The 12,553-nt window shown below is 49.1% G+C and overlaps 1 protein-coding gene across 1 annotated transcript; it reads left to right on the top strand.

Annotated features, from left to right (window-relative positions):
* Window positions 1-9,975: 9,975 nt before the first annotated feature.
* On the top strand, window positions 9,976-12,418 carry LOC106810042 (retinitis pigmentosa 1-like 1 protein; the record flags this gene model as incomplete). Its single annotated transcript, XM_014813309.1, has 1 exon — window positions 9,976-12,418. A coding segment is annotated over one exon (1,905 nt), but the record flags the coding sequence as incomplete, so codon positions are not given.
* Between the last annotated feature and the right edge of the window lie 135 nt (window positions 12,419-12,553).

Here is a 12,553-nt window from a genome sequence, read left to right as displayed (position 1 = left end):
GTCTCTCTCTCCCTCTCTCTCTCTCTCTCTCTCTCCCTCTCTGTCTCTGTCTCTGTCTCCCTCGCTCTCTCTCTCTGTCTCTGTCTCTCTCTCTCTCTCTCTCTCTCTCTCTCTCTCTCTCTCTCTCTCTCTCTCTCTGTAACCTCGACCTCGCTCTCAGATTGTGCTCTGGGGCGAGCCGCCGGGCACGTTGTGTGCAATGCTAATTATAAGGGGCATCGTGATCACCAGGAAGCTTAAGAAAACGCGTTTGCTATAGTCTAAATATAGCCCGTGCTGATCGAGGATGACTATTGATGCTCCTATACGTTAGTCCATGCTCCGGCTACGTTTCTGTAGCGTGTGGATGGGGTCGTGTCCAGGAAGGTATACATATAAAGTTGAGACTGTTATGCCGGTATAAATGTCTATAGGTTATGCACATGCCGCATGCATGTATGACTGCTTATTAGATATGGTTAATGCATGGTTAGATAGATGGATGGAGTAATGAACGGAAGAACGAACAAGCAGATAGAGTGAGGGGGTAAACTGATAGGTTTGTGTATGGAGAGATTAGGGTCGTATTGCTAGAATGCACGCACACTGATACAGGCACGCACACACGCGCTAACGCAACAATTCACGTCGATTATGTCATGATGATCGCAAACACACGGGACCACGTTATGCCCGCTGACAAAATAGAAGCGCGCATTTCTAATGTTTATATAATAACAGCGGCTTATTAAATCTAAATCTGCAAGCGGAAATGTTGAACGAACTACGAAAGCGCTATGCTTGCCTAATTTCATTTCCTTCGCCCGGTAATTCTGCGCCCCACTGAGCAAAACGATGATAATGAAAATAACTGGCACTGATGACTGAACGAACGCCTTATAGCTTTGTCATTTCAAATTGGTAGACGAGAAAGCGCAAGCGTAAGTGACGGACGCTGCGTCTAGGTGGAAATATGGGGGTAACTATACGGTGTATACTCCATAGCACTTAGACGTAAATTGCTCATATTAGGCGCCGCTGGCTGTTTACCTCTTTAAAGCATCACCAATCAATGTTGTTGCCATGGAAATGCGCTAAACATTGTCGATGGCGTCTGGCCCGCTATATATATATGTATATATATATATATATATATATATATATAATAAATGGCTTGCTTACGAAGCCAAGCTATTTTAAACCCACACATGCGAAAAAAATCTAAAAATGTCCGTGGGAGGCCCCCCGTCGCTATAGCAGACGAGCAAAACACACACCAGCGACGGGTGCCATGGTTACGAAGCCTGGCTCTCATTACACATATGCACCTGCGCCCAAACTTACTCAGAGAGAAATTTAAGGCTGCTTTCGCATCGAGCTTTGATATCGATTTCTATAAACGGTTTTATCGGACGTCCCGCATAAATCGAACAGCATGTCATCGCAAGCGAAAGCAGTCGATTATCGGCTGAGTACCATCCCACCTCGCCCAGCGTGAGATTGATCGTGTACACACTGCGATGTATCATCATGAGCGGATGAGAGGCTATTGTAGACTATTTATGTAACAAGTGCGGCGGCGACACGATCATAGCTACTAGGAAGCAACGTCAATGAGATCATCCATACGAAAATATCGTTAATTAATAGATTATATTCATATCTCGATTGAGACACAGAGTTTAGCGCTAATCACGATGATGACCGATGATGATCGAGTGTTGCCAATGGTGCACGAGGACGCCAGAAGACCTTACGAGAAGGCAGATGCATGGCATCACGAAACTAACATGAATTTCATTCCAATCGTACTTGATGACCGCGTGAAATAACATATACTCTTGTGCACACAGCATGTGCGCAGTTACTGTTAATATCGCGCAACCTATGCGTAACAGTCACCTTATAAATACAGTAATTTAATTTCAGTATTTGTAAATACTCTAACAGGATACATGATGAGATTATGCCAACTTTGCTATCAATAAATGTTTGATTTTAGTGAGCCAATGAGAGGTAAGCTAGGCCTACGTACGATCGCCATAACATCAGTGATATAGAGGACAATGAGGACAATCATACAATGAGGACAATGAGGACAGTCATATATGAGACAATCGGGGGTTGTTACTCTCATAGAGATTTACCCGCCTCCTGCTATTGTAATCGCCCGCACTTTGACTACTCGTGGGTTAAATGTTTAGTCGTTTATCACGTATTCGGAGAAAAGTGGATTAGGTTAAGAAAAATCGTGATTTAAGAAGACGTCGATGGCGTGAGTGCACTTTTCCACTTGTTACAAATCCCGTGGGATCCTCATTTAATGTCATGAGAAATAAGAGCAAACCTTCTGAGTGTTCTAAACGATAAACTAACGCGGCATCGTGTATATAATATATAATTAGTGTATAAATAGTAGATATATAAAATGACTTAATTAAATATTAATTTTCACGAGTCTATATTATATATATATATATATATATATATATATATATATATATATTAAGTAAGGAGATGAGAGAGAGAGAGAGAAAGAGAAAGAGAGTGAGAGGGGGGAGAATAACTATCAAACTCGACTGCAATATTACATTGTCGACTATCATTTATGTAAATGCTGTCACCCGCTAACAGTTGTGACGGGCTTTCACGCTTTATGAAAATAGCCGTGTACTTTCGCTGGAGATTCTTCATTCACTAGTTAATGACATTCAGCTCGCGCTTACGCCTCGAACGTAGTTGTTGGAACCACTCACGCATGATCTTTCTCCAGGATAAACAAGCGATCCACATCGATCGCGCCAAAAAGGCACGGCGTCGATCGGCGTCGATCGCACGGCGCACGATCGCACGATCGCACGGCGTCGATCCACGCACACGTCCACGCAGAGCTCGTCTATCGCGGGTAGCAGAGAAAAAAGCGACTGCTTGCGCGTATAGTGGACGTCATAGTCGTTTCGTAACGTAGTCTCGGTCTCTGATAACCTTACGGCGCTTTTACGGGTTTGGGTGTGAAATGTATAAGAGAATGTTGGGATTCGAATCGCGAATATAAATAACGCACGAGTTACATAAGTTTGCTAATAGTTGCATAGGTTTGCTAGGGGTCCCCAGAGCTCGACACCGAAACTCGTCGGACGTTGTTCTTCGTGCTCTACGTCACCGATTCTTGAAGCAACGCAGTTATGACGTTCAGTTTTCTGTTGAACTTCACGATGACGTTTCCCGCTTTCAGTTAAACGTCACCATTATGTCGACGCTATCGTGCCGCCGTGACGGATGACGCAGGGCAAACAGATTCCCACTAATTGCGCGCATTATTATGTTTAATTAGCCAAATCCGCTGCACGTAATCGCGTTAGTTTAAATCTGGAGCCGCGGCGGTGATTGCGCTGTGCATTATTTACCCGTGTGGTTCGCCCATGCCTGCGACTGGACGAGCGGATGATGAATCACTCACATCGCGCACTCTAACTCTCTCTCGATTTCACTCACTGATGACGCCGACGCAGCCCAGTACAGCCGCGAACATGTGCGAACTGAGTGCTGTTCCCGCAAGTACGTTCCAATGCATTCATTCACTCCGATGTTTCCTCAAGTATGTTCCCACTCATTCACTCCGTTGTTCTCTCAGTACGATCCAGCTCGTTCACCACGTCGTTCCTTCACGTAAAGTTCCACTCCTTCACCTTATTGTTGCCAAAAGTATGTTCCCACCTCTTCACCCCGTTGTTCCGTTAGTTCGTTCCAAATCCTTTTCACAGCGTTCCCTCAGGTAATGTTCCACTCCTTCACACTGGTGTTGCACTCTGTATGTTATCACCCATTCTTCTCGATGTTCCATTAGCACGTTCCTGCCCCTTCACCACGGCGTTCCCTCGTAAATTCTCACCCCCTCACCCTTCGAGGAAGGCAGTAATAATACGAGCAGCGTTCTTATTAGTAAAGGCAATCTAGCGGTCAATTGTTACGTATGTTTCCCAGTGAGATTTTTACTTTATGCTAATAACGGCAGAGTACCATAGAAGCGTAGGTAACATAATAATATATGACAGCTCTGCTGGGATGTATCATACATGATCGAGGAGGAGCGGCCACGGATGACTGACTGACTAACTGCTAATAAGCCGTGACTGGACGTGATATCTAAGCCGCATTCACATGGAGCGATCGTTTTCGACCCGGCGTTTTCGCTCCGTGTGAACCTCTAGTCTCCTGATTATTGAACTTCACCTGGCAGACTCTCTCCCTCTTCATCTACCCGCTTTCTCTCTCTCTCTCTCTCTCTCTCTCTCTCTCTCCATCATTTTTTTCTCTCCCTCTCTCTAACTAGCTTACTTTCTCCCCCCATCACTTTTTCTCTTCATCTCTCTCTACCTCTATCTCTCTCTCTCACTCTTACACTTTCTCCACTTTCTAGTTCTGCTCTCTCCTCCTCATCTCGTCTCTCTTCGCTCTCTCTCTCTCTCTCTCTCTCTCTCTCTCTCTCCCTCTCTCTCTCTTTCTCTCTCTCTCTCTCTCGCTCTCGCTCACTACATCCCAGGAGTTTACATATCCCTATATCGCACGTCGACGATCGAATTACAAAAATGGGTTCAATGACGACGCGCCGTAAAGATTTGATCGAATTCCGCGAACGTTGATCGATATGTGTAATAATAGTGTTATAAACGATCGAGCGAGCCAGCGAGCACGTGTGAAAACCACATGATCGCTAATTTTACGTCTACCCCTTCTAGGTATAGGTATAGGATAGGGGTATCGTGTGCAAGGCACGAAGGGCGCATTTTACGGGGCATAGCATAGGATATTTATTACACATCACTTGTGTATTTGCATCGTAAGGTTAGAGTAAGTCTTACGGTTTACCTGCGTATGGCCACGACGCAGGTGTGCTCCTGCGTTTGCCGAATCAACTGTAGAAATATCACAATATCGAAGCACTCTCCCGTTCCGCCCCCTAACCATAATTTAACTCGGCCATGCGCGCTCGCCCCCTCTCCTCCCTCTCTCTCCTCTTCCGATCTATGTCCATCCCCGGCCCTAGCCATATAATACCACTTGTTCATGCGCACCAGCAAGAATGCTGTATGTATAAGTATAGACTCGATCAATCACGGAGCGGTGGCGAGATTGTATAGAATCTGCTGATAGTTTCTTGATTAACATAACCGACGGGCGCATAGCAGGTCCACACACGTCACAGATAACCGCATAACTGCATGGCGTGCATATATTATTAATTAACGGACGTACAGACAGGATTACGCTCAATGTACGTACGTATACTTGTACACATATAGCACTTCCACATAATTATATTACCGATACGCAAAACGGACGTGCTAACAGATAAATAGATACGCACGCGGACGTAGATATATGATAACAAGAGCTAATAATACCTGGTATTATTAGCTCTTGCCTGATGATAACTAAATATAACTCACGTCATTTTGTTACATATAAGCATGCAGGAGTGTATCAAACGTGTATTTTTGTGTACGTTTGATACACTCCTGATATAAGTATAACCAACGTATATACAGGTACATATATAGTAGACCGACGTACACATACTACCAGGAGTAATATAATATAGAATCTATTGTTATATAGATCTATATGATCTTACTCCTGATACTACCTATAGTGCGTGCGTACATTATAGTAACACATAATATACTTACATATATATTATATAACGTGTATGTTCGTATAATAGATGGTAAGATAAGTAAAACACCACATCACACCACATGCCCACCACCTATACACGTGTAACGATAAAAAACAATATATGGCGCTGTATACACGCGAACCACGTGCACGTTCGGGTCTTCCCGGTGGGGGTTTATGCCCGCTTTCAATCAATTATTAATGTTTCATTACTTGGCTGTAGTACATATAGGAGACGAGTGGTAGCAGCAGCAGCAGCAGCAGCAGTAGCAGCAGCAGCAGTAGCAACAGCAGCAGCAACAGTAGTAGTAGTAGCAGCAGCAACAGCAACAGCAGCAATAGCAACAACAACAACGACAACAACAGTAGCAGCAGTAGCAGCAGTAGCAGCAGCAGCAGCAGCAGTAGCATCAGTGCATGGCAGCAGTACCATCATCATCATCATCATCATCATCAGCAGCAGCAGCAGCAGCAGCAGCAGTAGCAGCAGCAGTAGCAGAAGCACGACCAGCACCACCACCAGCAGCAGTACCAGCGGTAGCAGCAGCACCAGCGGTAGCATCAGCAGCAGCAGTAGCAGCAGCAGCAGTAGCGGTAGCAGCAGCAGCAGCAGTAGCAGCAGCAGCAGTAGTAGCAGCTGAAACAGCAGTAGCATCACTAGCAGCAGCAGCAGTAGCAGTAGCAGCAGCGGTAGCAGCAGCAGTAGCAGTAGCAACATCACTAGCAGTAATAGCAGCAACAGCATCACTAGCAGCAGCAACAGCATCACTAGCAGCAGCAGCATCACTAGCAGCAGCAGCAGTAGCAGCAGCAGTAGCAGCAGCATCACTAGCAGCAGCAGCTAGCAGCAGCAGCAGCAGCAGCAGCAGCAGCAGCAGCAGTAGCAGCAGCAGCATCACTAGCGGCAGCAGCTAGCGGCAGCAGCAGCAGCAGTAGCAGCAGCATCACTAGCAGCAGCAGCAGTAGCAGTAGCAGCAGCAGCATCACTAGCAGTAATAGCAGCAGCATGCGCGCTACTGGAGCTGCGCACACTAATTACAGCCCGTGAGCAGCAGCACACATACGGGGAGATGGACTTGCTGCCAGCTACGCAGTAAGCGTCTGCCAGTACGTGAGGCGGTCGCGCAGCTGTGCAGACCCTGCGGCAACTCGCTGCGTCAGTAAAACCCTGCGTCATTAAAGACCAGCGTCAGCGAAACGCTGCGTCACTAGAGGCCAGCGACTGAGAAATTCTGCTTCACTGAAGCCATGCTTCCGTGCAGTTCCGCGTCAGTAAATCCTTTCGTCAGTGTGGTACTGCGTCAGTGAATGCTTACGTCAGAGTGGATCTGCGTCAGGTGAATCTTCTCGCCAATGAAGCCCTCCGCCAGTGAAGTCCTGCGTCAGTGAAACCATCCCGTCACTAACACCCGGTTCTGCTTTCGTCCGGACTGTTCACGCGGAATCCATTAAGGAAGTTGCGCATATCTGCTGCTACGATCGACCTGTCAGCTTGAATAGACGCATCAGCCGTAAGAAGAAGGCTTCGGAAGCAAAGCTGCTAGATGCAGCCGACTGCATCACCTGGCAGTAGCGCCATGCTGTGAAGGCAGGTGACAGCCGCAGACGACGGTTTGCAGAGAGCGAGCGCAGGCCGTGTGAAATCGCAAGGAGAAATATTACGCATGTGATATAGGACAGCGGCAGGAGCTTTCCGTTGACGTTCCACGGAGTCATATCACGCCCCGCTGAACAGGTTTATTGCAGTGTAGTAGTATAACGGAGTAGTGCAACTCTGTGATATAGTGCATATGAAGTCCACACTTGTGTAAGCACAGAGAAGAATAGTAAAGCTGTGACACCACACAGAGAAACGTCGTATCTGTGACACCACAAAGGAACCCCCGTACTTGCGACGTCACACAGTGAAACCCCCGTACATGCAACACCATACAGAGGAAGCGTTTGCCTCACTCGTGTCACGACATCGAAGGTTTGTCGCGTGAATGCGACACGGCGTGTGTCGTCAGTGTCGTGCCGAGACTCGAAGCCTACATGTTGTCACGACTGCCGCTACGCGCTGGGCACACGAGGTATTACCGAGCGAATTCCGCTAGCTCAACGAGCCATTGCGTGTTCGCCAGCAAGTAACTATGAACGCTGCATAGCTTTCATGTGTAATGTTTCGTAGAGATAAGGAGGTAAAGAGAGAGAGAGAGAGAGAGAGCACGCGCGAGTGCGAGAGCGAGTGCGAGAGAGTAAGAGAGAAAGAGAGAGAGAATGAGAGAGAGAGAGGGAGAGTAAGAGCGAGAAAGAGAGAGCGAGTGCAAGTGCGAGAGAGCAGAAGGGTGCGAAAGAGAGAGAGAGAGAGGAAGAGAGAGAGAGAGAGAGAGAGAGAGGGAGAGAGAGAGAGAGAGAGAAGACGAGAGAAGAAGAGAGGAGCAGACAGACAGACAGAGAGAGGAGGTGTGAGAAGAGAGAAGAGCGAGCGCGCGAGAGCAAAAAGGGAATGCTTGTTCTATACACTAATGCCGAACGTATACACACACGCGATATAATATCGTATACAATATTGCGCGCAGCGAATTATATCATGTGTGGTATACCAGTGGCAATGTTTACGTACACACAGCGTGTAGTGTAGGACATTATAAGGGCGTAATAGATTATTCGAGCCGCACCTGACGGTCTCCTGTGTACTGCATCTTAAGATCATCAGTAGTTAGTCAGCGCCTTTCTCGTCTCCCCACTCCTTTCTCTCTCAGACATTCTCACTTCGCTGGCCTTAGCGTTCTCATTCTCCTCCTCTCCTCTCTCCCTCCCTCCTCTCTCGTCCCCCCCTCTCTCTTCTCCTCTCTCTCTCTGTCTTCTCCTTTTGTTCTTCCACCGCGCCTCTGACTTATTTCTCTTTTCGTATTTATATCCTCATCTCTCGGCTACTACTCTCTCTTCTCTCTCTCTCTACTCTCTCTCTCTCTCTCTCTCTCTCTCTCTCTTCTCTCTCTCTCTCCTCTCTCTCTCTCTCACTCTCTCTCTACTCTCTCTCTCTCTCTCTCTCTCTCTCTCTCTCTCTCTCTCTCTCTCTATCCCGCCTTCTCTCTGCCCGCCGGTGACAGATTAATGGTGTGGCGTGTGAGCCACAGAGGACCATTCATAAAACGCGCAAAAACTAGAACGCGCAAAGTCATCGTTGTTTCCCGTAATATAACCGCAGGTGGCAGGCTGGGAGGAGCTGAGTACCTGCGGGTGACGTCACCTTATTGAAGCCATGTCAGATGTGCATGTGTAAGCACGCGTGTGTGTGTACGTTCGTGTGCGCGTGCATGCGTTCGTGTGTGCGCGAATTAAACATGTGCGTGCGTACGTGCGTATATTTTGTGTTCGTGCGTATCTGTACGTGTGTCGCACCCTCGCTTCTTTCCTCCCTCGCTCATCAACTTCCACCCTGATCACTCCTTAACTCCCGCCCTCACTATCTCTCACCCCTTTCTTTCCTGCCTCACCAACTTCCACCCTCAATCTCTCCTCTCCTCTTCCCTGCCTCCTTCCCTCCTATCGCTTTGACGCTTATCTTACCTACCTCCTCCCTCATCCCTTGCTTCTCCTTCTATCACCCTCCCCTCCCGCAGCAGCCGCCACATTATCTGCCTTCGACGCGCGGGAATTTGCCTGTCGTCTGCTATATACTTTCTTTATTCAGTCGCACGGGGCGCTGCCGTCGCTTCACAATGATTTGGAACGCTTTGTCCTAAGCTGCGTCTGCGTCTGCGTCTGCGTCTGCGCCATGGCAGCGGCTTGTGTTATTGCGTTTACTGAGTTTATACGCCTGTGTGCATTCTGCCCGCGCACACATCCTGTAACACAGCAAATTAACGCTGTTCTCTTCGCTATTTCAGGTTCGTCTGCCGTTTGTCGTCCCGTCTGCGCGTGTCAGTCACCAAACAATGTCTGCCGCGCGCCACAGCGACCCGCTAACCACTGACACGTCATCAGCGTCGTCATCCGCCGACGCCGCACCCAGCCGCGAGTGAAGGGACATGCCAGCAAGCGACACCGACCATCCTTCCCCGCCCCCGTGGCTTCATCGCTGAACTCCTAGCGTGCAGACAGGACATTCACGACCTGTCCCCCGGACGCACGCACGCACGCACGCACGCACGTACAAACAATTCAGCGTGCTTCTTGCGCCAGCTTCGTCCAGGCTGCGGGGTCGCCATGGGTTGCAACACGAGCAGGAACATTCCCGTGGTGGAGAACGGAAGCGCTAAGTCGGTCGCCACCGCGTCGGCGCATTCCGTCGACGCCGACGACCAGCAGGCGAACGCCGGCCGCTCGCCGCCGACGGCCACCGTCAACCCGCGCACGAAGACGCCCGACGACGTCAACATCCGGGCTAGTAACGGCGTCGAGAGCAAGAAGGTGAGCGACGACGCCGACAGAGATCTCGATCAAATCGCAGAAGGTCGCGAGAGCCAGCCGACGGCGCCAGAAGGCAGCACTGCAGCGCGACCGGATGCCGAAGAGGAAGTCGACATTGACCTCGATGACCCGAACGTCGAGGCCGCGGCGCAGCAGATACAAGGAGCTTTCCGTCGCTACCAGAAGTCAAAGGCGACTGTCGACGAGCCAGCGCCACCATCTCCGATGCCAGCAGCCTCGACGAGAGAGGAACAGGAAGAGGTGGACATCGATCTAACAGATCCGGAAGTCGAGAAGGCGGCGACGAAAATACAGGGCGCCTTTCGGCGGCATACGAAAGCCAAAGGTGAGGATTCTGCTGCCAAGGCTGTGCAGCCTGAAGCACCGCAAGCTGAAGCTCGGAAAGAGGAGGAAGAAGAAGAGATAGACATTGATTTAAATGATCCTGAGGTTGAGAAGGCTGCTACAAAAATACAAGGTGCGTTCAGACGCCACAAACAGCCAGCTCCGGTAGCAGCGGAGCAGCAGACGACGCCCGCTGCAGAGACAACAAAGTCTAACGAGGAAGAGGAAATAGACATTGATCTGAACGATCCGGAGGTCGAACAGGCGGCTACCAAGATACAGGGTGCCTTTAGGCGTCACACGAAGGCGAAGGATGGCGAGTCAGAAAAGCCCAAAGAGGCAGAGACTCAAATAATAGACGCAGCCGAAAAAGACGACATGCCAGCTGCTAAGAAATCAGCCGAAGAAGAAGAAATCGACATTGACCTTAAAGACCCGGAAGTAGGAAAGGCAGCATCTACAATTCAGGGAGTGTTTAGACGCAGGAAGCCTAAGGCTGCCAAACCAGCTGCGCCCGCAATAGACCAGCAGGACAAGGTGCCATCAATGGAAGACGCTGGAGCATCTAGTAAGAAACTACAATCACCTGAGAATGTGAGAGCATCTAGTAAGAAGCTACAGTCATCTGAGGATGTGAGAGCATCTAGTAAGAAGCTACAGTCATCTGAGGATGTGAGAGCATCTAGTAAGAAGCTACAGTCATCTGAGGATGTGAGAGCATCTAGTAAGAAGCTACAGTCATCTGAGGATGTAGGAGCTTCTACGCAGAAGCTAAGAAAATCGTCGCTAAAAGCAGGTGATTCCGCTGCAGATGGCAGTGACGCAAAGGCAGCCACTGCAGACGTGACGCAGCAGCAGCAGAATGCTGGCGGTGAGGAGGAGGAAATAGACATTGATCTCACCGATCCAGAGGTTGCGCAGGCGGCCACGAAAATACAAGGCGTATTTAGGCGGCATCAGAAAAAAACGCCAAAAGTAGAACTAAAGCCAGACGAACCAAATCCGGACGGGCTGAAAGAACCGGCAGAGCTGAAACCCCCGGAAGTTGAGACAGGCCGGACGCCGGAGGATGGCGCTGAGGCAGAGATTGACATTGACCTCAATGACCCCGAAGTAGCCGTAGCCGCAAACAAGATCCAGAAGTCCTATCGTAACTTTCAGAGTAAGAAGCAGCCCAAGGTCGCACAGGCGACGGCAGACGGCTTGGATCAGGTCCTATCGGATCCCGAGGCCGTAAAGGCGATCGGAAAAATACAGGAGTCGCTGAAGGACGTCACGTTGATAAGTCCACAGCGCGCCAACAGGTACCTTCCCGCCGCCGACGAGGCACAGAAGGAGACGGTTACCATGGCGACGACGACGCGGGATGGAGAAGAGGAGATAGACATCGATTTGACTGATCCGGACGTGGCGAAGGCAGCCACGAAAATACAGTCATCGTTTCGCGGCCACCTGGCAAAGAAGAAGGTGGCAAGCTAAGCAGCGACGGCGACGATGACGATAACAGCCTCGGGTAGAGTGGCGCCATCTATGGGGAGCAGCTGCAGCGGTGACGGCGACAGCAGGAGCGTGCTGGCAGCAACGACAATAACGGTAACGGCGAATGCAATCTGACGAATTATTCTCAACGTTCTTTCAAAGAAAGATTTATCACGTTTCTCATAATACGAATATTATAAAGATTTTATAATCAAAAAAACGCAATTCTTAAAAGTTTACGAAAATGGAATGAGAAGAAGTGAGTGAAAGTGCCTGACTTTAGTCGCGGACGTTAGATGAATTTTCGAGGCGAGCTCTTGCTCTCCATAGATTGTATATAAACGTTAGTTAGACAATTTTTCTCACGCGGACTTAATTGGAGGCGTCGTCTACGCGGGTTACTTCCATCTCTCATCGTCTCTGTGTTTTTTTTGCGCGGTAATGCCTCTCTTATGTAATACTAACGATGATGTGTCGTTCAGCTCACGCCTCTAGGGCGGGAGCAGTACCCTAACAAACACACACACACACACACACACACACACACACACACACACACACACTACACCACACACACACACACACACACACACACACACACACACACACACACACACACACACACACACACACACACACACACACACACACACACACACGACACACACGACAC

Source organism: Priapulus caudatus, unplaced genomic scaffold (assembly GCF_000485595.1).
Source record: "Priapulus caudatus unplaced genomic scaffold, Priapulus_caudatus-5.0.1 Scaffold406, whole genome shotgun sequence".
Taxonomy (NCBI): Eukaryota; Metazoa; Priapulida; class Priapulimorpha; order Priapulimorphida; family Priapulidae; genus Priapulus; species Priapulus caudatus.
Note: the sequence above shows the minus strand (reverse complement) of the source record. Positions and strands in the feature narration are given on the sequence as shown.